This window comes from Mesoplodon densirostris, chromosome 19, assembly GCF_025265405.1.
Source record: "Mesoplodon densirostris isolate mMesDen1 chromosome 19, mMesDen1 primary haplotype, whole genome shotgun sequence".
Taxonomy (NCBI): domain Eukaryota; kingdom Metazoa; phylum Chordata; class Mammalia; order Artiodactyla; family Ziphiidae; genus Mesoplodon; species Mesoplodon densirostris.
Window position 1 is genome coordinate 38,751,037 of NC_082679.1, and position 24,782 is coordinate 38,775,818.

The 24,782-nt window shown below is 57.5% G+C and overlaps 2 protein-coding genes across 5 annotated transcripts in view; one reads left to right on the top strand and one right to left on the bottom strand.

Annotated features, from left to right (window-relative positions):
• The first annotated feature begins 871 nt into the window (after positions 1-871).
• KATNB1 (katanin regulatory subunit B1) lies at positions 872-24,022 on the top strand. Its single transcript, XM_060083256.1, has 20 exons — positions 872-998; positions 2,116-2,409; positions 6,682-6,812; positions 10,823-10,940; positions 16,379-16,479; positions 16,868-16,909; positions 17,549-17,632; positions 17,864-17,979; positions 18,442-18,513; positions 18,675-18,825; positions 18,999-19,189; positions 19,296-19,426; positions 19,848-19,898; positions 20,826-20,893; positions 21,054-21,173; positions 21,265-21,414; positions 21,604-21,680; positions 21,759-21,833; positions 22,069-22,185; positions 22,529-24,022. The coding sequence occupies exons 2-20, from the start codon at positions 2,370-2,372 to the stop codon at positions 22,659-22,661; spliced, it is 1,968 nt and encodes a 655-aa protein (XP_059939239.1). The 5' UTR covers positions 872-998; positions 2,116-2,369; the 3' UTR covers positions 22,662-24,022.
• Positions 23,994-24,782, bottom strand: part of KIFC3 (kinesin family member C3) — a 35,557-nt gene continuing 34,768 nt past the window's right edge. For all 4 annotated transcript variants that reach the window (XM_060083255.1, XM_060083252.1, XM_060083251.1 and 1 more), the window contains one exon: positions 23,994-24,606. In XM_060083255.1, coding sequence (XP_059939238.1) covers positions 24,581-24,606 — 26 coding nt within the window. In that variant the 3' untranslated portion in view covers positions 23,994-24,580. The remainder of the gene's footprint in view (positions 24,607-24,782) is intronic.

A 24,782-nucleotide genomic window follows, 5' to 3' on the forward strand; every position in this document is an offset into this window, starting at 1 on the left:
CATGATATCCCTCTAAACATGGTTCCAGTGGCTCCCTCCCAAGACATTTTTGTGACCCCTGCCTCTGTGTCTGTGACTTCCGTGGGTAGCGGCCCCAATTCACGGCGGGTCACGACCCTTCCGTCAGCCCACTCCACCCACGAGTCCCAAACGAAGTCGGCCTTTCTCGGGCTCCAGGTTGGTGGTCCGCCTCAGGGTTCAGCCGACTCATCCATTCATTGAGGCCGAGGCCGTAGGGGTTTCCCTCCAGGGCTCCACGACTGAATCGGACCCGGAATCAGACTCCGTTTCCCTCTACGCCTCCTGTGGGAGATTCAAGCCGGCGTCCGAGCCAGGGAGGGGCGGCAAAGTCTTCAGAGCACAGAAACACCGCCCAAGAGCAAAGGTAAGAAATAGGAATTACCGCAAAGTGCTGACTAAGGCCTCGTCCCCACTTCGCTCCAATCCAAGATGGAAGGTCCGAGGCGTCACGCTGCTCCCGACGTCCCCTTCCCATTGGCTATCCTGGAATTGGTTTTCCAATAGTGCGGACGCTGATTGGTCAACCCGGGACAGTTGCTAAAGGGATTGGCGCAGCAGCCCTTGGAGGGCGTCTCAAATTTTGAAAATGCAAACTAGGTTCGTGGAGGAGATGGAAAGGGGAGGACAGGGAAACCTTGCGGCGGAGGCGGGATCAAGGACACGGCAGCTCGCATTGGTTCATTAGAGGCCGAGGGGCGGCTCTTGAACACTCCTTCCTCGTGATTAGTCCAATTCAGGATAAGGGGGAGGGCACTAAGGAAAAGCGGCAGAAGCGCCTGGTTCTATTGGTCAAACCCGGAGGTTTGTGGGGCGCTCGCGGCGGCTGATTGGTGCGGGAGGTGGGGAAGGCGAGCCTCTGAGCCGGAGGTTTTGTTGTGAGGGTCGGTTGTCAAGCAGCGGCCAATCAGGCCAGGGGATGGAGGCAAGTGGGGGTCGCGCCTGGAGCGGAGCCTCGGCCTCCCGAGCCGCAGCTGCAGGTGGAGTGGACGCGGGGCCGAGGGGGCGAGGAAGCGAGGGGAGGATGAGCCCTGGGCTGGGTCGAGCTAGGGGGGGGCCAGGACAGGCTGCGGCGGAGAGGGCTCTGGGTGGAGGGAGGCTGGAGCCTGTGCCCCGTAAGCTGAGAGGAGTGGGAGGATTAGGCGAGGCCGAGGGACCAGCCGCAGCTTCGGGAGGGGTGGGACCGGCGCGGAGGCCGGAGGGGAAAAACCAGGGAGGCCGGAAGCAGAGCCGGGGGTCTAGCAGGAGGAGGGGTGATGAATAGGGACACAAGAAGCAAGAGAGTGAATGAATGGGGATACTGTTAGCGCAGGGGAAAGGGGGAGAAAAGAGGGTCTGGCGAGGCAGGGGCCAAATTAGGGAGCCCAGGAGACAGGATGTGCACACATGGGGGGACACAGGCGGCAGGGAGGAGGAGTGAATGGAGGACTATAGAGTCAGAACTGGAGAACCCAGGAGAAAGGGGAGAGAGGCTTGGAGGAAGGGGGTAGGAGGCTCCATGAGGTCGCCTTTTAGAGTTGAAGAGTCATACCGACTCACGACCAGACTGGAGGCCTAGTTCCCAGCACTGTCCTTGGGAATTGCAGGGACCCAGTGTAGTTCCCTTGATACGAACTGGACCCCCGGGGCCCTCTTTGAGACTCTCCCCAGAGAAGACTTCAATGCCTATCTTTAGGGTGCCTCTGATGGGCCCCTAAACTTAGCCTCTGACTCCGCCCCCTTCCCATACGTCAGACAAACAGTGACTCCCAGCAATCTAGCTGAACTGCAGACATGTGGTCTTCCCCGCCCCACCGCAGCTGCTGCATTTCAGGCAGCCAGCTTCCTGGAACAGAGCCTCCTCCCATCATCCTGGCCTCTGGGAGGACCTTCTTTTTCCCTGTGTTCCAAGTCACCCTGCCTGAGGTACCCCCTCTCCAGATTCTCAAACCCAGTTTGCAGCGCATCTCTTGGCTCTGGTGGCTTTGGTGGGTGTTTGTCTTTATCAAGTGGCCTTGGTCATCCAGGGAGCTGCATCTGCAGGTCTGCAAACCCAGGGACCCCCTGAGCTCCCGCTGAGTGTTTGCTAACAAGCCATCACCTCTGTTTGTGTTCCAGCCCAGTGTTGAGCTGAGATGGCTCAAGCCTGACATTCCATGACCGAGGATCCCAACAGTCACGCACGGGCTGCTGCTGTGGATGATTTAAAACCACGAGGTGGTCCGGGGCTGGAAGACGAAGCATTCCCTCTGCCTGGATGTGTGGAAACTCCCTGCCAACTTGATTGGCGGATCTGGGGGGGATCCACCCCCACCCCACAAGGAAAGCACAGTCTACTGTGGGTGAAACTTCAGGTGCCAGCCAGCTGAAGGATGGCCACCCCTGTGGTCACCAAGACGGCCTGGAAGTTACGTGAGTGGTTTTCTTTCTCACCCCATTTACCCTGATAGCTGTTTGTTGCTGGGTGGCCTGAACCCCCAACTGTGTCTCCAGTTCTTGGCACAGGGGGAGACTCCACGCTTTGGAGTAAAGCAGACCAAGATGCAAATCATGCCTTTGGCAATTTTGTAGCTGGGTGACATTGGCCGGGTGACTTAACCTGTCTGAGGCTTAGTTTCCTGTCTGTGCAAGGAGATAATCATGCCTCCATTCTACAGTTGCTGTGAGATTCAAGTGAGAAAATGAATATAATGAAGCATTTAGCAGGATTTCCAGTTAGGCTGGCAGGCGGGATGGGGCAAGAAATCCTGAAGGATGTTCTTGGCGTTTTCAGACGTCTCACAAGTCAAGCTCCCCCGTTAGATGAGGGCATCTTGGGCTGGGGTGAGAGGATAGGCAGAGGGATGCTGATAGCCTCTGGAATGTACCTGAGCCCGGGTACCACCCACCCCCACCGTTACTCTATACTGACAGCTCTAAACTCTTTGGTCTTAGGACACCTTTATACTCTTAAAAATTATTGAGGACCCCAAAGAGTTTTTGTTTATGGGAGTCATATCTATCAATATTTACCATGTTAGAAATTAATACTGAGACATTTTAAAACACAAGAACGCAGAAACATGCTGTTAGTGATGATGTCCTCACATGTCGTATATCTCCTGGAAAACTCCACCATATTCTTTTGAGCAAATGAGAGTATAAAAGTCAAATTCCATCTTAGTATTAAGATAAAAGTAGTTTTGTTCTCTTGGACCCCCGGAAGGATCGTGAGGATCCCAGTGTTCTCCAGATCATATTTTAAGACCTGTTGCTCTACACGTTGGTGCTTCTGTGGGCTGTACCCCGCCTGTAATAACTGGTTGGCATAGATCTGGTGTGTCCAAACTGGTCACCCTCTGCTATGGGCTGTCCCTGGGCTGTTTTCAGAAGCTGGGGCAAGGCTCCTTCAATTTTTTAACTGTGAGAATCTGGGCAAAACTCTTTGCTGGGCCTCAGCGTCCTCATTTGTAAATGAGAGGTTTGGGCCATTTTCAAATTGTTCCTCAGCCCTAGGGTTCTGGGAGAATCCTGTTATGGGCTCCCAAGGAGGATATACTTTGGACAGAGTGGCTTTGTATTTATTGGGGTTATGAATGTATACCTTCAACAGCTGTTTTTCCTGAGAAACCAGGAAAGAACCAAGCATTGGGGAGACAGTGGGGGACAGAATAGACAAGGTCCTTATGCAGTGGGGCTCAGCCTGGGGAGAGCAACAGGCAGGAATCAGATAATCACACTGACCCATCTCTCCTTGGAACCTAATTCCAAGCTGGAACAGTTAACAGTTGTGCTTTCAATCAGTTAACTAGGTGATGAGGGGTGGGGGTAGGGGAGTGCTGTAGGCTACCTAAACAGCACATGCAAAGGCCCTGAGGCAGGAAGCTTGGTGCATTGGAAGGTCTCAGAAGAGACCATGGGCTGCAGCACAGCAGTGGGGAGAATGTGGTGTCACATAGGCTGGTGAGGACATGTGTCTACAGGACCCCAGCCCTTCTGAGGTTTTGGCTTTATCTGAAGGGCAAGGCCAAGCCCTCAAAGCATTCAAGTAGGAGGTGATGTGATCGGGCATATTGGGCATCTGCTGACAATTTCATTTGCATAGCAGTTTCCATGGGTATAAACTGTCTGAGAGCCCAAGCCCAAATGACCTCTGGCTCCTTGTGGCTCTAGAGTCTGGGGAGGATCAGAACATGCTTGGCCTGCGTGAGGTCATTGAAACCTAGTTCTTTGCATCTTCTGTTTGGGGTGTAGGTGCGCAGTGCCTCTGGCCAGAATGCAGTGTTCCCCCAGCTCTGGCTGGGATGTGGGGTCCAGGTTGTGCCACCTGAGCTTGGGAAACTAGCACGGGCCTGTGCCACAGGGTAGAGCAGCAGCCATCAACCTGGCCTGCTGTGAGGATTTTTGTTTGTTTTTATTTGTTTGTACATTTAAATTCAGTACCCAGGCCTGGACCATTGCTGGATGCTGTCCTTCAGGCCAGAGTGGGAGCTCTTGGGCCAGTGCCCTACGCCGAGGCCTCTGCCTGGTGCCTGAGGTGTGCCCCCCTTTCCCCACCCCACCCCCTGGTCCCTCCAGGGGTTCCAATCAGTCCCCTGCTCAGGCTGCTTGCAGGGGAGTGGTCTGAGCCCTTCTAGAACGGCCCAACCTTGAAATTCTTCTCACCCTAAAGTCTGTGGTTCTTCAGGCTGGATGCCCTGTTTCAGAGACAATCTGATCAGGCTGGGGTGTGAAGACAACCTTATCACTATCTCTACCCACTGTCTCTTAGCGCCTGGCTTAGAGCACGTACCCAGGAAACATTTATATCATGCATTGATGGCTGTCTCTGGGTGCAGTAGTCCTGAGGTGCAGAGATGGGTGGCACTGCGCCCAGGAGGCCCAGTGCAGTGGGGGCCAGCCAGGACTTTGCCTGGGAAGGGTGAGAGCCGGGGTGGGCAGTCAGGCCTCTAGGTGGGTCACACACACAGGGCAGCGCATGCGGGGAGTGTCTTCAGGGAAGGGGAGAGGACCCCAGGCTGGGGATCAAAGTGCTCAGGGGGAAGGTGGTTTGCCCTCTAGCTGGGTTGGGCCGTCAGTTTGGCCCAACAGAAGCTCTTGAACATATAAGTGTCTGTGACCAGAGCCCCAGAGCATCCAGGCATCTGTCCCTACAGTGTCCAGAGGACAGAAGGCTCCTTGGCTGAGGTGCGGACCAGAGAGAGGCCCAGCTTCCTCGAATCCAGTGGTGGGGTCCCCAAGGCCCTGGCTCAGGTTTGGGCCTGCTGGGAGCTCTCGCCCTGCTGGGGCTGGCCTAGCCGGGCCTTGAGGTGGGGTGTTGTCTGTGAGGTCGAGCCCGGAGCCTGGTCCCCTGGGCAGCTCTGACAGCCCCTGTGAGCCACGCCACCTGGCAAGCATCCCTCCTGGGCCCAGCTTCCCAACCTTCCTGCCTCTGAAGCGAGACCCCCAGGCAGGGTGGAGACCAGAGCAGGTGCCCAGGAGGGGCCTCTGCAGGGCAGCCGCACCGGCCTCTCCCTCAGAGTCACCCACGCTGGCCTCGCAGCTGCCTCAGGGCGTCAGCGCGTTGGGGTTTTCCCTCATCTGTGTGGGGAGACATGTTTCTTCCCTCTGCGTTCTCAGGAGAGCTACTCAGGCCCTGGCTCGGAGGCCTGGGTTGCCTCTTGGTTCCTAGCCCATGTTTTGTTCCCTGGAGGCCCTGGCAATGTCCTCTGAGACATACGTCTGCTGCCCCTGCCCCCCAGTCCAAGCCAGGGGCCCTCGTGGCCGCCCACAGTGACCTTGTCTCCCGCTCTGTCCGGTCGGCCCTCATACCTAGACCCCTCAGTCGGCTGCGTCCTGCTTCCTCCTCACCCAGCCCACCCTCCTGTGCCCTCCTGGGCCCCAGTGCCCACTCTCCATGGCGTCTGGTCCTTGGCCTGCCAAGCATCCGCGAGCGCTCAGCCCCTTGCAGCAGCCCACAGGCATGTCCTCACTGAACCCTCAGCAGCCCAGTGAGCCAAGCACTGTTATTATCCCCATTTACCCGATGAGGAACCCAGCACTCAGAGAGGGTGAGCAACTTGTCTAAGGCCACACAGCTTGCAATAGCAGAGCTCAGACCAGAACCCAGTCCATGATTCTGAAGCTGCGGGCTGAAGCCCTGGCTGAGCTCACCTGGGGACAGCTCGTCTGCGGTTGACCTGCACGGTTCTGAAAGTGTGTTCCCCAAAGCAGGAACACCAGGCAGCGGCTGAGAGGCGCTTAGGTGGTACATGGGTCAATATTTTTTATTTTAATAACTGTTTTCATTTTTCTTTTTGTATAATAGAAAAAATAGAATGAACATATCAAGCTTAAAATTTCATGCATATTATTACTTAAATGACACAGCTAAATAAAAATAGCAAGTCAGTTTTAAAAATTGAGCATAGTAAGTCAATAACAGTACCTGTGGCTATACAGAAAAAGGAAAAAAATCATGAGGCCTAAGGGAAGGATGGGAATGACTGAAGTTGAGAAATAGTCATTTCTGTCTCAGGCCCAAACTCCGCCTCGTCCCACGGCTCATGGGGGTGTCTGGGCACCAAAGGGGAGCTGCAGGGGGCAGAGCCCTCCCGCTGGGCTTCGGGCGCCAGGGCTGGTGGCCGAGCAGGGCAAGGCCTAGCCCTCCTCCATGTGGCCTGTCAGGCCCCTGACTGCCTTGTCCCTCTACTCTTTCCTGTACAGAGGAGATCGTGGCCCATGCCAGCAACGTGTCCTCGCTGGTGCTGGGCAAAGCCTCGGGCCGGCTGCTGGCCACAGGCGGGGATGACTGCCGTGTCAACCTGTGGTCCATCAACAAGCCCAACTGCATCATGGTGAGGCTTGGCCGGCAGGTGGGGCTGGAGAGGGGTGGGTGGGCAGGCCAGGGCTGGGGGCTGGGAGTGGGCAGCTTTGCAGGAACCCAGCACATCAGTGCCTTCCCCAGCCATCTGCTCAGGAAGGCCCAGGACAACCCTGATGGCTGGGACAGTGACCCGTCCTCAGGAATGGGCGGGGGGAGGTCACCTGGCCATGGGACAGAACTCTGGGGAGCCTGCGTGAGAAGGCTAAAATAATCCCACAGACCCGAATTTGAGCCTCTCCTGCCCACTCGCCTATCCACTTGCCTGTCAGTTACATGTGTGGCTGTTTTGATTCATTCCCCACCTCATTCCACAAAAACGATCTGAGCGCCCCTGGTTGGAGCTGATTAGAGGACTGGTTTTTTTTTTTTTTTTTTTTCTTTTTGCGGTATGTGGGCCTCTCACTGTTGTGGCCTCTCCCGTTGCGGAGCACAGGCTCCGGATGCGCAGGCCCAGCGGCCATGGCTCACGGGCCCAGCCGCTCCGCGGCATGTGGGATCCTCCCAGACCGGGGCACGAACCCGTATCCCCTGCATCGGCAGGCGGACTCTTAACCACTGCGCCACCAGGGAGGCCCAGAGGACTGGTTTTTTAACAGTGTTACCGAACTTAGGTCTGGCTGCTCGCAGCTTGGAAGCCAATACTCGAGAGGCAAGTGTTGGTTGAAAGGTAAGGTTGCTTTATTCAGGAGGCCGGCAACTGGGGGGAAGGCAGACATGTATCCAGTGGCCAACTCCCCCACGTTGATCAGAGGGCAAGAACTTTTAAAGGAGAGTTTCAGGGGGATATAGGTGCTGGGAGGGTGCCATTGCAGAGTAGCACAGCCAGCTCTGACAGTCATCTTGAAATTGGTCATGCAGTGGTCTGATCAGCATCGTCTTTAGTACCGGGGTCTGTTTGTTCTCATTTCTTGGAGGCCAGTTCTTGGAAGCAGCTTATGTCATGGCTATAGTCTGGTCGTCATGTAGTCAACTTCTTCCACCTGGTGGGAGTTTCAGTATCTACAAAACAGCTCAAAAGATATGGTTCAGATTATTATCCATAGCCCTTGAAGAGGAACTAAAGGTCCTTGACTTTGTTTAATGACTAAGCTATTATTATTTGGTCTTGTTTGACTGCTTTCCTTGCTGCTTCTGCATTTTCCTCACTTCTCTGATTAAATTTATTCTTTGACAGAAATTTCTCTACAGACAAAAGGCAGGCAGAGGACATGCGGGGAGGTGTGTCTGTCCTAGGAAGGCCCCATAGGGTCCTGCTCCATTTCAGTGGCACTCTCTCCCTGTACACAACTATATTCAACGCCAAAAACTGTTTTCCAAAACAGGAAAGTGTAAAGGAGGGAAAAAAATAACAAAAGTGAATCACATATAGTTTGATTATCCAAAGACCATTACATTTGGTATTTTGGTCTGTGCCCTTCTAGGTACGCATGCATTTGTGTGCAGACTTGTGCCTGTATGTACACATGCACACATGCCTACGTGTACACACACAGAAATGTATAACAGTATGTTTCCAGAACACTATCTTACTCTTCTGTAGCCTGTTTTTTTTTTTAAATAACAACATCGTCAGCATTTTCCTGTGTCAACAAATATCCTTTTACGATATGATTTCTAAAAGCTTCGCAGTATTGCATCGTAGGGATGAGCTTGGCCACACCTGGTTGCCAGCGTGGAAGTCATTGCCGGTTTTTTGGCTCTGCTCAGCCGCAGTGGGGAACATCCCCCTCTCCCTAAATCTTTGAGCAGATCTGCGACCTTCACATTGAATCTGTGGGTGAGGCATGTTTTAAAAAGCTTTCAAAACATATTGCCAAACTGCCCTCTGGAAATCAATTTACATTCTCACCAGCAGCACAGAAGCCTGCCCTCTCCCGCCACAACCTTGCAGCACAGGGCAGTATCAGTCTTTTGACTCCTGGCCAAGTAAAGATAAAGATAAAAAGCGGTGGGAGGTGATATTTATTTATTTACTTATTTATTTGGTTGCATGGGGTCTTAGCTACAGTGGTCGGGCTTCGTAGTTGCGACTCGCTGGCTCCTTCGTTGCTGCACTCGGGCTCCTTAGTTGCAGCTCCTTAGTGGTGGCACGCGGGCTCCTTAGTTGTGGCATGCATGTGGGATGTAGTTCCCCGACCAGGGATCAAACCCCGGCCCCCTGCACTGGGAGTGCGGGAGTGCAGAGTCTTATCCACTGCGCTACCAGGGAAATCCAGGGAGGTAATATTTATTAGTAGAAACTTAATCAGCTCAGTGTTCTTGTGAGGTCCAGTGGACAGCTGAGATCTGACCCGAACCACGGCCAAGGTGAAGGACAGAACTGAAAGTGTTTTGCTTCTCTTTGCTTTGGGGGTTCAAATGTGTTTCCCCTCTCTGAAATGCCAAAGTAACATACAGAGGCTGAAAAGAATCAACAGAGGCTGACAAAAAATGGACATGAAGTGACCCCCATGCTGTCGCCCTCAGAACAGCACAGTGGACAGCGTGGGGTCTGGCCTCTAGACTAAGCCGCTTACACCAGGTGCCGCTCGCAGGCCCCCAGCAGGCCTCATCCCCTCACTCGCCACAGAGCAGGCCTCTCAGTGCCTCAGACTCACCAGGTTCTTTCTCACCTCAGGTGTATACACACGCTACCACCTCTGCAGGGAGTCTTTGCATTTCTGCGTGTTTTTGACTGTGAGTGAACTTGCATAGCTCCCTGACCCACACGCCCCTCCCTGGAGACAACCGTGGCTCCCGATGCCTCTGTGTCTTTCCAGGATTCATTTATACATTTGCAAGCAAATGTGTATGCCTGGTCCCCTTTCCCTCCTTAGTTTGCACGAATGCTATCGAACAACATATACTGTCCTCCACCTTTTCTCACCTAAGAGCATCATGGAGATTAGTCTTTCCCATATTCAGAGGGTGCCTCGTTCATCCTTGTGGCTGAACGCTATTCCATTGCATGGGTGGCCACAGCTTATCTAACCAGTTTCCTGTGATGGGCATATATATTGTTTCCAGTCTCTTGTCAGGTTCACGGCAAAGAATGACCTTGGGTCTGTGTTGGTTGTCTCACGTGTGTTGTGTGTGTGGGGGGGTAAGCCCCAAGGTGGAGTGGCTGGTGTGCAGGGAATGTGCATTTCTAAATGTGGATAGATTTTTGCCTCATCACCCTCCATGGAGTTTCTACGCATTTATACTCCTGCTGGTGATACTTGGGGAGTTGGGCAAGCTGCTTGTAACTGTCTGGCCTTTGGGTAGTTCTGCTGAGGAGCAGTCTTCCCCTACTGTCCCCAGTTCCCATGGGAACATGGTCTTAGCAAACGCTGATGGTATCACCACTGTGCATTCGGTGGCCAGTGCTGTACGGGGAGTGACAGACACCGTGGATTTCAGATTCCAGCCTCCTCTCCAGAAAGCTGCAAGCGCTAGCGCCTCCCACCCCCATCCCTGGGCTCAGCCCTGCCCAGCTCTGGCCTGGTCTGAATTGGGGGGAGCCTCTGTGTCTCCCAGCAGAGTCACTCCCAGGTCCCCTGGGTTCCAGAGCCCCTGCCTGAGAACATGGCTGGGTCCTCCAGAGGGGGCCGCCCCCGGGGATCCGCGCATTCCAGAGGGGCGAGGTGTGTGCCGCCTACGAGCCAGGCCTCAGTTCTGCCGTGGTTTCCCCTCCTGAGGGCTGGGCTGGGCAGAGAGTGGAGAGGCGAGCACAGCCCAGGTGGGCGATGCTTTGGACTTTGGACTAAAAGTTCAGCTGCCCCCCTCCGAGGGGCCCAGGGCCACTTCTGCAGGTGATGTTCATGTCAGGAGCACAGCAGGTGGTGGGTGGAGCATGACTGGGGTCTGGCCCGCTTTTGGCCCTGGGAGCCGAGAGGCCTGGGGGCGGCTCAGTCTAGCACAGCATCCCTGCTTGACGTGCCTCCCAGGGATCCGGATTTTAGGGCCGTAGCTGGGGGTCTGTTCACGCGGAGTGCTGAAGCTGCCACCCTCTCTTCACAGAGCCTGACGGGTCACACGTCCCCAGTGGAGAGCGTACGTCTCAACACCCCCGAGGAGCTCATTGTGGCCGGTTCCCAGTCGGGCTCCATCCGCGTCTGGGACCTGGAAGCTGCCAAAAGTAGGTGTCCACACTTGCCTTCCCCACACACACACCTGTAGTCGTGCTTGTTCTCGCCTTTGCTGTCCAGCCGCTTCCTCCAGGAAGCCTGTCCTCACTAGGTTTGGTGCTTTTCTCCTGGGGGCGCTGACCGAACAGTGTGGCGACCCCCCACCCCTGTTGACCTGGCAGCCGTGACGTGCATTTTGCTGTCCGAGTGCCGCCCCTGAGGGGGCGTTCTGTAAATGTCTGAATGATGGACAAGTGTGTGCGTGGGTGGGTGGGTGTCTGTGGATTCAGAACCTAGAATGACATCAAGTGCCACCAGGGACCACGCAGGACTCGTAAATGAGTGCGGGGGCTGTGTGCGGAGAACTGGGGTGTGTGCCCCGCGCCCAGGGGTCCCCACTCAGCTCCAGCTAACTGTTGCCTGCAGGAATGGGGCCTGGGCGGCCAGACTTTCTGTTTCCTTGTGCTTTGTTTGTTTTAATTTAGTTTTCATCTTTAGAGAAGTTATGCATAGTCTAAAAAGGCAAATGCTGGTAGTTCACAAATGGTCACAAGGGAAAGAGGAAGCCTTGCCCCACTCCGGCCCACTGCAGGGGCCTCAGCCTCTGTCCTTTCACCTGGTGAGTGCTAACCGCCTCCGCTTTTCCACACAACGTGGATATACTACAGTTGCTTTTCTTTTTAAAAACACTTCATACATTAGCTGTGCCTTCCTCCTACAGAAAAGGAGAACTGAGCTCTCAGTGCTACCCCGGCTCGTGTCACTCACAACATTTCCCCCCCACCCTCCCTGAATCACCTTTTAAATACTCAGTGTTTCTATTATCAGGACCTATAGATATTATTCAGAGTTGATTGTATGTATTTCTTTTCTTTTGATAATTTTGTTTCCTGGAATTAATAGTTGTTCTATCTTTTTTTCATCTGCGTGTTTTCTGTGTCTTTGTTACTAATCCAGCCCCAACTTCTTTGCCAGAAGGGTAAGCCTCCTCCTTGAGTTTACCCCCAAGCCCCATCCCATCACTGAGGTCTCTCTTCCCAGAGCCTCTGTCCCCAGGTCCTAGTGGCCTGGGAGCTCCCAGGCCTGCAGCCCAGGTGCCATCCTGGGGCCCTTGTCTCCTCCCCGGGGAACTCTCTCCGACTCTGCCACACCGGATCCCACATTGTCACTTTTCTTGGTTCCCCCCCTCTTTTAGGTGTGGCACATTCTTTCATAGCTTACTGTGAAAGGGTACACTGCAAGCACAGTTTTAGAGGCTGAAAATGATTCTTTTCTTTTTTATAAATTTATTTATTTATTTTATTTTTGGCTGCCTTGGGTCTTCCTTGCTGTGTGTGGGCTTTCTCTAGTTGCGGCGAGCGAGGGCTACTCTTCGTTGTGGTGCACGGGCTTCTCCTTGCGGTAGGTTCTCTTGTTGCGGAGTATGGGCTCTAGGCACGTGGACTTCAGTGGCTGTAGCACATGGGCTTCAGTAGTTGTGGCTCACGGGCTCTAAAGCGCAGGCTCAGTAGTTGAGACGCACGGGCTTAGCTGCTCCGCGGCATGTGGGATCTTCCCAGACCAGGGCTCGAACCCATGTCCCCTGCATTGGCAGATGAATTCTTAACCACTGCGCCACCAGGGAAGTCCCTGAAAATTACTTTATTCTAAAACCACCCCCCTTTTATTTTTAAGAGTTTGAGTGTAGAATTCTAGGTTGGGAATACTTTTCTCTCCGAATTGTGAAGGTGCAGCTCCGTTGCCTTTTAGGTTCCGGGGTTGCTGTGGGGAGGTCAGTGCCGTCTCATCCCAGATCCCTCTCATGGGACCTGCTTCTTTCCTCCTTCTGCCTCTCTCTCTTTACAGGTTTGTAGGATCTTCATCCCAGTGTCCTCAGGTTTCACAGAATAGGATCCCTATGCTGAATCCTCACTGGGATCTTTTGATCTATAAACTCATGCCCTCAGTTCTGGGTCAAGTGGGGAGTCCCGCCTTCCCTGGAAGGGGGGCTGCCTCTCAGCCTTGCTGGCTGTTGCCACACAGCAGTCTGGGCACAATGTTGCCAGCTATACAGATTTTTCAAGTGAAGCTGGGAATCTGGACACTTATGTGGAATCCACCCATTTCTGAAGGTTGACAGCTAATTCAGCATATTTTTCAAGGGCTTCCCTGGTGGCACAGTGGTTAAGAATCCGCCTGCAGTGCAGGAGACACAAGTTGGAGCCCTGGTCCGGGAAGATCCCACATGCTGCAGAGCAGCTAAGCCCGTGCACCACAACTACTGAGCCTGCGAGCCACAACTACTGAACCCGTGTGCCACAACTACTGAAGCCCGTGCGCCACAACTACTGAAGCCTGTGCACTAGAGCCCGTGCTCCAGAACAAGAGAAGCCACCACAAGGAGAAGCCCGCGCACCGCAACAGAGCAGCCCCCGCTCGCCACAACTAGAGAAAGCCTGCATGCAGCAGCAAAGACCCAACGCAACCAAAAATAAATAAATAACTAAATTAATTAATTTTAAAAAAACCATATTTTTCAGAATACTCTGCAGGCTGACAGTCAGAGGTTCAAGTAAAACCTGTTTGCTCCCTGCTTTTTGCCAACCTCTAGTCTGGACCTTCCAGCATGCCAGGCGGGAGACCATCCCCTACCTGAAGGACAGGAGAGGAAAGGGTGACATGGATTTTGCCGAGTCTGCCTCTTCCAGAAGAGATGCCCCCCTGGCCTGGCTGAGACTTGAAGGTCATTCCAGGCCTCTACTCTGTGCTTGCTCTACTTCTGCTGCAGGATGGCGGCCATTGGCCACACATGCCTGGTGGCTGGGTTCATTCTGCTCTTGTATAGGTGATCCTCAAGAAATGACCTCAACCCGAGCCTCTTGGGTGGTGCTTGCCCACCCAGTGACGGGCTGTTTAAGAAAGACAGAACCCCGGGACTTCCCTGGTGGTCCAGTGGTTAAGAATCTGCCTTCCAATGCAGGGGATGCGGGATCAACCTCTGGACGGGGAACTAAGATCCCACATGCTGCGGGGCAACTAAGCCTGCGTGCCGCAACTTCTGAGCCCGCGCACTCTGGAGCCCACGTGCCACAGCTAGAGAGCCTGCGTGCCACGACTAAGACCTGATGCAGCCATAAATAAATAAACAGACAGAGCCCCAGGCCCTCTTAGATAATAAACAGGGGCTGAGTGCTTAGCATCTCAGCACACGGTTAAATAAATAAATTATTTATTTATTTATTTATTTATTGAAAAGCAGAAGAAGAAGACAGAGCCCCAGGCCCTCTTAGGTAATGAAGAGGGGCTGCATGCTTCACATCTCAACACGTGGTCCCACTGCCTGGCTGCACACAGGACCCACATTGCGGGGGCATCGCTGGACAAGGGGCCAGGGAGGAGCAAGCCTGGGCTGGCTGGGCTCCAGCTGAGAAAGCAGAAAGGCTCGGGCAGAAGGCGCTTCATTTCCTGGGGAGCCTTTGCCTGGACCCAGATCCCAGTGGAGGGCACCAGCCATTCACCATTCACTGAGGAGCAAGGGAAGAAGAGAAGCAAGGGCCGTGATTTCTCAGCCATGACTTCCATGCATAAGGGAATGTGAGGAATTTCTTGAGGTGGGCAAAGACTGGAAACTGAAGACCTCTGGAATTCCTGAGCCCTGGACTCCCAGAGCTGGCTGCTCTACAAGGAGCTTGTAACACAGCCCAGACCCCACTCCCGGAGAGCCTGACTCAGTAGTGGGATGGGCCCAGACTCTGGCTTTCTTAAGCTTCAAGGTAGTTCTGATGCAAAGCCAGGTTGGCACTGTCTCCTTATTTGACAGATGGACAAACTGAGGCTCAGGGAGGGCCCTGAACTTGATAAAGACTCTGTGGCTGGGGGTGGCGGAATCTGGGACTCGAATCCTGGTGTCAAGACTCCCATCCCAGTGTTGTCTGCCCTGCCGTTTGCGGGGGGTTCAGCGATGGAAGAGAAACTTGCCCTTAGCATCCTCGGCAGGAAGAGCTAAGACCTCAGGCCCACCTCCACCCCCAACCCACCACAGTGTGAATGGAAATGATACAGAGGCAAACTGGCACCCCACATGCAGGAAGGGGTTCTTAAAGGGCTGCCTTACTATCACATCAGTTGCCCATCACTGGAGGGTTCAGCTACTCGGCTGGAGGGGTTTAGAGATTCCCATGTGGGGCAGACAGACCCCGGAGACCCCTCCACTCTGCAGCTCCTGGATCCTGTGACCAAGTCCGGCCTCAGGAGGCCTGCCGAGAGCCCTCCTGGGACAGAAGACCAAGGGCAGAAATCACCCTGGAAGAACGTGTTCCTGCCTGCTTTCCACAGAGCAGCCAGAGGGCGAGGGTGGGTCAGCTCAGGATCCCACAGGAAGGCATGCCTCATGAATGTGAACCTGCCACATCCTCTCAGGGCGGGCCAGGATTTTGGAAGCCTGGCTTGTGGGATGCAAAGCAGGTGGGCTGGCCGGGGTGGTGCGGACTGGGGCAGGAGCCAGACGAGTCTCCTCCCTCCAGGGCCTGGACTGGGCGGCATGTGCCCGAAGTCCCCTTGGCCAGCCAGGCAATGCTGAGCCCCCGAGACAACTACAGAGAGTGAGGAGGGCAGCTGCTCAGGTTTTGGTGCAGTTGAATCTTATCCTTAAGGCATTACATCTGGGGTCTGCTTGAACACCTCCTCCAACAGAGAGCTCACCACCTCACAAGGCAGCCTGTTTCACCTTGGCGCAAACCTAAGCATGGCTGGACTGCCACACCCCTTGGCACCAGCACTCCTGGGGTGGACAGTTTCATTCAAACAGCGGAATTATAAATCTTATAAAAAGCAAGACACATGAGGCCAGAGAGAAGGGGCAAACTTGAGTGATACCAGAGAACACTCTGAGACAGAAACGCAAGGTTTGCCTGCAGCCTCCCTCATCTGCCACCCACTGACATCCTGTTCAACGACCACCGCCTCCAAAAAGCCCCCCTGGATTTCTCTTTTCAACCTAGCAGCTTCTCCCCCAGCTTGGACCTCTCCTGCATCTCTCTCCTTGCACTGTCTAGGGTGTGGTGGGATGCCTGGCAGACCATAAGCTCCACGTCCACATCCACAGGGCCTGAACCAAGTACAGTAGTTACCTGGCTCTGCTGACTCTGGGGCTTCACTCTCATGAGAGCCTGCTGGGACCAGCCCAGAGGTGCAAGCTGCGGGGAGCTTGCGGGGAGCTTGCAGGGAATTTTCTGAGGGCTCGGGTAATGGCAGAAATGGCTGGCATCTCTCGAGAGGAAAATAGGAAAGTTAGTTTTAGGGTGGTAGGACTCTGGTTGATTTTTCTCCCTGTTTGGAAAGTCTGTGCTACTGTTGTGTTCTTCTGTGCAGTCAGTATGAAAGCACACACACAAACGAACACAACAGCCCTCGCTCCACCAGCCATCCTGTTTGCCTCTCACGCCATTGTCTCTGCTCTCTTCCTCGTTAGTCCTTCGCACACTTATGGGACACAAAGCCAACATCTGCAGCCTGGATTTCCACCCGTATGGCGAGTTTGTGGCCTCGGGTTCCCAGGACACGAACATCAAGGTGAGCCACCACTCTGCACCCTGGCTCTCCCGCCGGGCCAAGCAGCGGGACCGGGACGGTGTGTCCCGTCTGGGGTGGGGGGGTGGGCTTCGGCTCTTCGGGGGACATCTTCCCCCTGTGTGGCAGCATCCATGCCCTCCCAGGGCAGGGATGTGGAAGCGTTTGCCAGACATTTCTGCTCGGGATGCCCAGCTTTAGTGAGCGGTTTCCAGACCCCTGTCACTTGGAGGTATAATGACCTGGAGGTGCCCAGAGCCCCTCTCTGCTCATGGCCACATGTTGCCCTCCGACCCAGGCTCCAGGACCTAGCTTGGCTAGGCCTCCCCAGCCCAGCCCGCCTTGGTTGTGACCTGTCCTGACCCTGCCCCCCCTGCTCCTCTCCTCACAGCTCTGGGACATCAGGAGGAAAGGCTGTGTCTTCCGATACAGGGTAAGCAAGGCACCCTCTGTCCGTCATTCCACAAGCACCTTGCAGGCGTGGAGCATGGGGTGGTGCCCAGACCCTGGCAGGGGCTGGAGGGGACTGTTGTCCAACCTGGGTGAGAACGTGAGAAACAAGAGTCCAGATGAGAAACATGCATCTGGGGCAGAGCAGGAGTGCGGTGGGTGGTCCACCGGGACCCCTGGCTTTCCGTGACTCCCCGCAGAGCTGTGTGTACCAAACTGTGCTCCACGGTTTGCAGGCCGCTAACAGGTATCCTTAAGTGAAGGGGGTTCCTGTTCATATGAGTTTGGAAGGACTGGGTTTAATAATTATTTTGGGGGGTTTCTAGACCCTTTGACATTAAGAGGAGGCATTTAACTCTCCAGAAAGAGACACAAGACACATTGCTTCCCAAACTATCAGACCATGCAGTGTTGATTTCCTGGAGCATCCTGCAGGACTGGGGCTCCGTGACCGCATGTGGAGAAGTGTCCCTCTGTGACATCTCCCGCATGTGGCTGTCAGTCCCCTCCCTGCCTGCTCCCAGGAAGCACTGCTTATGGAGGGCAGGGAGGAGCGGGTGGTGGGGAGAGAAGTCCACTGGGCCCAGGCCCCTCGGGTGCTCGTGCTCTGTCCTCCCCTCAGGGGCACAGCCAGGCCGTGCGGTGTCTCCGGTTCAGCCCCGACGGGAAGTGGCTGGCGTCGGCCGCAGATGACCACACGGTGAAGGTAGCTCCCGGCCTGACCTGGGCCCAGGGCTGGGGACTGGGGTCTGCTGGTCACTGGGGTCTGCTGGTCACACTCAGGTTGGGTCCTCACCTCCCTCCTGATCAGGCTCACACAGCCCAAGCCTGTCCAGAGTGGGAGGTGGTTCGTGGATAAAGAGCTCGGGCTGGATTGGAGGGTGTGCGGGCAGCTGAGGGCCAGGCTGGCCCTGACCTCCACCCTGGCCTGCCCCAGCTCTGGGATCTGACTGCTGGCAAGATGATGTCCGAGTTCCCTGGCCACACGGGGCCTGTCAACGTGGTGGAGTTCCACCCCAATGAGTACCTCCTGGCTTCTGGCAGCTCTGACAGGTGAGGAGGAGCAGGGCTCGTCGCCCGTGACTGCCGTCCCTCACGTCCCTGTCCTCTGGTGTATATCTGTCCCCAGTCTGTCTCTGTGTCCCAGCTTGTCATATGATCCCAGGTAGGCTGAATTAACTGCCAGCCAAGCTGGGATGGGACCCGGGTCACATCTCTCTCCCAACTTTGGTTCCCTGGCCCCAGTGTCCTGGGACTTCATGGTATGTCTGGATCCAGCCCCAGTGTCCTGGGACTTGATTGCGTGTCTGGATCCAAGGCCCATATTCACCTCTCAGGTGCCGAGTCCCCTCCCGCTGCCTGTGTAGGGCCAGCCCCTGGCCCCAGGCATTGCTCTGAATGGCCGTGACCTGGGGCGGCAGGTGCCTGGAGAGAAGTGGGCTCCCCTGGCCACTGGCCTGTGTGGAGGCCAACACATGGCACTGGCTTCCCAGCACAGCCTGGCTTCCTTCGCAGGACCATCCGTTTCTGGGATCTGGAGAAATTCCAGGTGGTGAGCTGTATCGAAGGGGAGCCAGGGCCTGTCAGGTAGGCGGGCGGCTGGGCAGTGGGCCAGGGCCCTCCTCCCAGGCAGTGGGGTGTGGCTGCAGGTGGACCTTTCCCATCTCCGCTTCCGCTCCCTCCCGTCCTGGGCTCCCCGCAGCCTCTCCGGTGTCTCCTGACCCACGGCCCACTCTCGCCTGGCCCAGGAGCGTCCTCTTCAACCCCGATGGCTGCTGCCTGTATAGTGGCTGCCAGGACTCACTGCGCGTCTACGGCTGGGAGCCCGAGCGCTGCTTTGATGTGGTCCTTGTCAACTGGGGCAAGGTGGCCGACCTGGCCATCTGCAATGACCAGCTGGTGAGAGAGCCACCGCCCACCGTGCACCCTTCCGCTGGGCCGCTCCCCTGCCTCCCCCTCAGGCCCCCAACTCCCACCCGGCCCCGGGGGGGTCCTGCCCACCACCACCCCCGTCCCCCTGTCCCCCAGCACCACCACGAAGGGTCCCGCCCCAGCTCTGCCGCTTCCCGCAGATAGGCGTGGCCTTCTCCCAGAGCAGCGTCTCCTCTTACGTGGTGGACCTGACGCGGGTCACCAGGACGGGCACGGTAGCCCCGGACCCCATGCAGGACAGCCAGCCCCCGGCGCAGCAGCCGCCAAACCCCAGCGCCCCGCTTCGGCGCATCTACGAGCGGCCCAGCGCCACTGGCAGTGAGCCTCAGAGGTGGGGTGCTCGGGGCCCCAGAGGGCGCTGGGGGGCGCAGGAGGCGGGCCCACAGCCCCTGCCTCACCGGGGCCCCCACCTCCTTTCTGCCCGGCCTGCTCCCCAGGGTGAAGCAGAACTCAGAGAGCGAGCGCCGCAGCCCCAGCAGCGAGGATGACCGGGATGAGCGGGAGTCTCGGGCGGAGATCCAGAACGCTGAGGACTACAACGAGATCTTCCAGCCCAAGAACAGCATCAGTGAGGCCTGGGCCCTCCCCTCCGAGCCCCATCGTTCCCCTCTGTGAAATGGAGGCAGATGGTCCTTTCTGGGGATGGCATCCATGTTGCTGCACTCCCTTAGCTTAATTCCTAGCCCATGTCTGGGCCTGGGCTCTGTTCCCAGGTCCTCTAGGCCCCAGCAGAGGCCCAGCAGCCACTCGGTGCTCGGCCTGCCCCGAGCAAAGGAAGGCCCAGTGGGGCAAGGGGCTGGGAAGGGGCAAGCCTGAGGGCTCGGGGCCTGGGAACGGGTCACAGTGTGCAGCTGTGCGCGCACCCGGGAACCACCTTGCATCCGCCACATCCTGACGGGCCCAGGGTCCCTGGCCGGCCGGGCCCTGAGGGCTCAGACAGCAGCCCTGGGCTGACCCACATGAGTCCCCAGCCCCCTTTACCTCTGCAGGTCGGACGCCACCCCGAAGAAGTGAGCCCTTCCCAGCACCCCCGGAGGATGGTGAGTCGGGGGGCAAAGCCTGGCCTCCCAGGGTCCCCAGCTCCCTAGTCCTCCCCTCCCACAGCACAGTTTCCAGCCTCTCTCCCACTGGATCTTTTCCCTCCACTTGCCCAAAAGCACCTGCTGTGTGCCAGGCCCTGTGCCAGGCCCTGGTGATAGAGCGTGAGAAGGCAGGTAGGTGCCCCCGTCAGGAGCCCACACCCAGTGAGGAAGGCGAACGGTAGACAGCCCCAGGGGAGGAAGGAGCCGGGAGTGGTGAGAGGTGCTGAGGCCCGAGTAGATGGGGGGCCGTGAGGCTCTGAGGAGGCGGCACATCAGGCAGGCGTGGGGGCCGGGTGAGGAGACGGGAGGGAAGAGCCTCAGGTGGGAGGGAGCCGAGAGGACAGCGGGGGCTTGGGGTCCGGGAGCAGGAGGCCAGGCCCTGCAGGCCCTGGGTCAGGGGGTTGGGGTTTTGCTGCTGGAGGGTTTAAGAAGGGAGAAAACCTGATCTGCTCACTTACGATTGGAGAAGGCGGCAGGGCGGGGCACCCTCATCCTCCAGCCCATCCCTCCCTCCCCTGCTTTCTCCTCAAGGGGTCATCTTCTCGTGCCCCTCGGGCTGGGTTCCTGAAGGGCCTCTGTCCCGCGCTCCCACTCACCATCCACTATCCACTCACCGCCCCCCTCCCAAAACACACTCCTTTCCTAGTGAGGCGACAGGAGGGCCACTCCCTGGAGCTCCCTGGGTCCTGTCCTCACAGAGTGCTTGGCGCCTGCTTTCTACCAGACCTGTGGCTGAGTGGGTGGTAAGGGAGGGGACAGGCCCATCCCCGGCCCCCAGGCCTCCCGTTAGAGGTGCCTCCCACAGCCCCAGCCCAAGCCCTGCCTTCTGCCCGCCCGTCTCTTCTGGCCTGACCTGACCCAGTGATCTTTTCCTTCCGCCTCCAGACATGGCCACAGCCAAGGAGGTAGCAAAGCCCAGCCCAGCCATGGACGTGCAGTTCCTGGTGCCAAAAGTATGTGCAGGTGGAGCGGGCAGGGTGTGGGGCTCGGAGAGGGGCCGGAGTCCTGAATCGGCGCTGGGGCGGCCCTTGCCGGGGAGGGGGTGCTGAGAGGGAGGGAGGGAGGGAGAGGAGGCCTTGGGCTGGCCACCTGCTGAGCCCCGGACCCCTCCAGCCCGAGGTCCTGTCCCGGCCCCCGGTCATCACTTCCACCCCTGCACCCAAGGCTGAGTCTGCCATCATCCCTGCCACCCGGAACGAGCCCATCGGACTGAAGGCCTCCGACTTCCTGCCTGTGAGTGGGGGGCCCAGGCTGAGGGCGGGTGGAGGCCCGTGGCATGAGGGTAGAACTTGGCTGCCAGCATCAGGGCACCCGTCCCATGCAGGCTGTGAAGATCCCCCAGCAGGCAGAGCTGGTCGACGAGGATGCCATGTCACAGATCCGCAAGGGCCATGACACCATGTGTGTTGTGCTCACCAGCCGCCACAAGAACCTGGACACCGTGCGGGCCGTGTGGACCACGGGTGACATCAAGGCAAGTGCCACCTCTGCGCGGGTTTGGGGTTGAGAAGAGGGCCACCCGAGGGCCACGGGGAGCTAGGCGGCCCCTGTCACCATGCCAAGCAGTCTTAGGAACAGCCCGCAGTAAACCCCGTCATCACACCACACCCAGGCAGGGCCACTCAGTCCCCGATCCCCTCTGACGGGTGCTCTGTTTGCACAGACGTCGGTGGACTCGGCCGTGGCCATCAATGACCTGTCCGTGGTCGTGGACCTCCTTAACATTGTCAACCAGAAAGCGTAAGTGGCTATTGTGGGGGGTGGGGGGAGTGGGCAGGGCCGGGCACTGAGGGCACATGTCCCCGGCCCTTTCCCCAGCTCCCTGTGGAAGCTGGACCTGTGCACCACCGTCCTGCCACAGATCGAGAAGCTTCTGCAGAGCAAGTATGAGAGGTACGGGTGGGGAAGCCGCACCTGCTTCCCAGCAGGGAGGGACCATGGGAAAGACCCCCAGGGCCGGTGCCCTGGTGAGGTAGCCGTGCAGCATTGCTGGGCCCTTCAAATTGGAGAGGCCAGAGTGAAAACGGGTCCATGCTGCCTCTCTGATCCTGTCTCTGCCCCCTTTGTCTCTGTGTCACTTGCTCTCTGTCTTTCTATTTGTGACTCCATCCATCCCCTGCCTCTGAAGCTATGTCCAGACGGGCTGCACCTCTCTGAAGCTGATCCTGCAGCGGTTCCTGCCCCTTATCACAGACATGCTGGCGGCCCCGCCCACCGTGGGTGTGGACATCAGCCGGGAGGAGAGGTGAGGAGCCAGCGGCGTGTGTGGCAGGGGTGCCACGTCAAGCGAGAGCACAGGCCTGGGGGCCCAGCCTGCTTGTTGCTGGCCCTGCTGAAACAGCTTATAGAGGTCATTGTGCCTGGCACGGTGGCTCAGGGCACAGGGTAAGGTTGCCAGAGCCTTGGTTCCCCCACGGCCTGGCTCTGCCCTGCGCCCTGGCCCAGCCTCAGTGGGTCCTGCACTCTGGGCCTCAGCCTTCCTCCGGGAGGAGGGTCGCAGCGATTTGTACAGGAAAGGCTCCGAGGTTGGGTGGGGGTACGGTGACTGTGCCGGCCAGCCACCTCAAGCGTGGCCCCTCTGCCCACAGGCTGCACAAGTGCCGGGTCTGCTACAAGCAGCTTAGGAGCATCAGTGGCCTCGTCAAGAGCAAGTCGGGCTTGAGCGGCCGCCACGGCAGTGCCTTCCGCGAACTGCACCTGCTCATGGCCACTTTGGACTGAGGAGCCCAGAGGGTGTTGTTGGCACCCTGAGGCCTGGCCTCGGCCCCCCCACTCCTGTTCCCTGTGCGCCCACCAGCCCATGAGCCTCTGCCCGGCCCCCACTGCTGCCCTGCAGCCATCCTAGAGGCGGTGGCGCTGGCCCACTGGCCACCTCCACAGCCCTAAACTGACAACTTCTCTCCAGAAACAGCTGCCCAGCTTTGTCCGACTCCTGGTTCCTGGGGCAGCGAACCGAGCCCTGGGGCTGCTGCTGTAATTTATAAGGTGAATTTTATTAAATTTGTAACTATTCCCTGCTTTCCTTGCTGGGAGGTGCAGCCTCTGGCCACAAGGCTCTCCTGGGCCCCATATTGCCTGCCTGGCTCTTCAGAGATGAGACCCCCTCCTTCTCCAAGACCCAGAGGCGGTGCACCAGGCAGCGTGGCCAGCAGGGGGCAGCAGAGCGATGGGCCGGCGGGAAGGGGTAAGTTCAGACTTGCTCTGGGGAGAAGAGGGACCCAGCAACTCCCCCTTTCACGGCTAGGAGAAACAGGTGAGGAGTGGGCTCATCAGCTCATCCCCCCTGTCTCAGCCACACTCCCAGCTGTCCTGTGGATGCCTCCAAGGCCAGCAGGTGTACACTGCAGGGGGCCAGGACCCCAGCCTTGCATGCATGGCCACCACTAGGCTAACCCAGGGCCCACCACCTTCCCCCATCCCCCCAGGAGGCCTCCAGGGACAGGACCGGAAGGGCAGCTGCCCCATCCTCCAAACACCTTTCGCTCCCTGCAGGAGCCCCCAGTGCTGGCTGGCCGGAACAGTTCCCCTGACCCAGTGGTCATCCCTTATGCTCCTGAGGCGGGTTCCGCCCCAGTTTGGTGGGAGGGCCTCACTGAGCCCTGCCCATGTTTCCCCAAGGCTGGGACCGGGTGCAGGCCAGCACAACCTGCACCCCCGTGGTGGGGAGCAGCAGGGGTGGCACTGCCCTGGTGGGTGGGGTGCTGTCGGCAGAGGGGTGTGGCACTCACCTGTGGCCAGTTCACTTAAGGGGGCAAGACCAGGGCAGAGGGCAGGCGGTGGAGTGGGGCCCACTCCGGCTGGGTTTTGGGCAAGCCTTTGGAGAGCTTGAGTTTCCCATCTGTAAGATGGAGGTGACAGGACTGTTGTATGGGTCAGTCATGATAAGGATGGGGGCGGGGGGAGGTGGCCCCTCCTAGTCAGGAATGTTCAGAAAAACATGATCCTGACTTGGTGCCTGGCCAGCAGTGGGGAGCCAATGGCACGTGCCAGTGCCCTGCTTGCCCCCTTGTGACCTCACCAGGGGTTCACGAGACCAACTCTTCCAGACAATGCTTGTGTAAAAAGGTTATTTTAATAAGTAAAAATGGCTAAGCTTCCAAAAGTTCTTAAATAGGATTTCAGAGGGAGGAAAATGTCAAGAGGCCAGTGGGCAAGGCGATAGCCTGGTGCCAGGCACATGGCGGGGAGCAGCAAGATCCCCACCCACTGGCCTCCTGCCGGCCATAAATACAGCCCGGCCCGCGGCGGCAAGGGCCGTGCTCCTGTGTACACCTAGGAACACTATATACATGCCCAGTGAGAAACTCTCCACCCTCGGAGCCGGAGAAGAGTGGGGCAGGGCTGCCCACCAACCGCCCAGTTCCCACTGTTCCTGTGCCTTCTGGGGGCTCCTCAGCCCCACCCACTAGGGAGGGGCCCTGCAGGCTGGGGAGGGTTGGGCCAGCCCATGCCACCTGCGCCCAGAGCCACAGCCGAGACACCATTTCCTTCTGAGCGTGTTTCTTATGTCTGAGGAGAGACGGGCGAACGAGGAGCCTCCACTCTTGGCCTCTCTGCCTTGCGGGCTCCAGGCGCTGCAGCAGGAACAGGCCAGGCAGGCGTCAGGACCCAGTCTTGGTCCGGCAGAGTGGGCATGTCCATCACACAGGCAACGGCCTCGACTTCCCTGCGGGAGAGGGAGGGTTCGTCAGCACCAGGATCGTCAACCTCTGTCCCAGAGCAGGAGGGAGCTGCAGAAGCACACAGGCAGCAGGCAGTGGACCCCAGACCCCACCCTGAGCAGCCAGCTTCCCGGCACAGCCCTGCAACCCGAGGTGGCCAGGCGGCTGGGCGGGCAGCCCT

Bases quoted from the DNA above. Each gene is read 5' to 3' on its own strand.
- KATNB1 (XM_060083256.1), top strand. From the start codon at position 2,370: ATGGCCACCCCTGTGGTCACCAAGACGGCCTGGAAGTTAC. The intron at 16,910-17,548 runs GTAAGCAAGGCA...TCCTCCCCTCAG, and splicing joins GCTGTGTCTTCCGATACAGG to GGGCACAGCCAGGCCGTGCG. The intron at 21,834-22,068 runs GTACGGGTGGGG...CTGCCTCTGAAG, and splicing joins CTGCAGAGCAAGTATGAGAG to CTATGTCCAGACGGGCTGCA.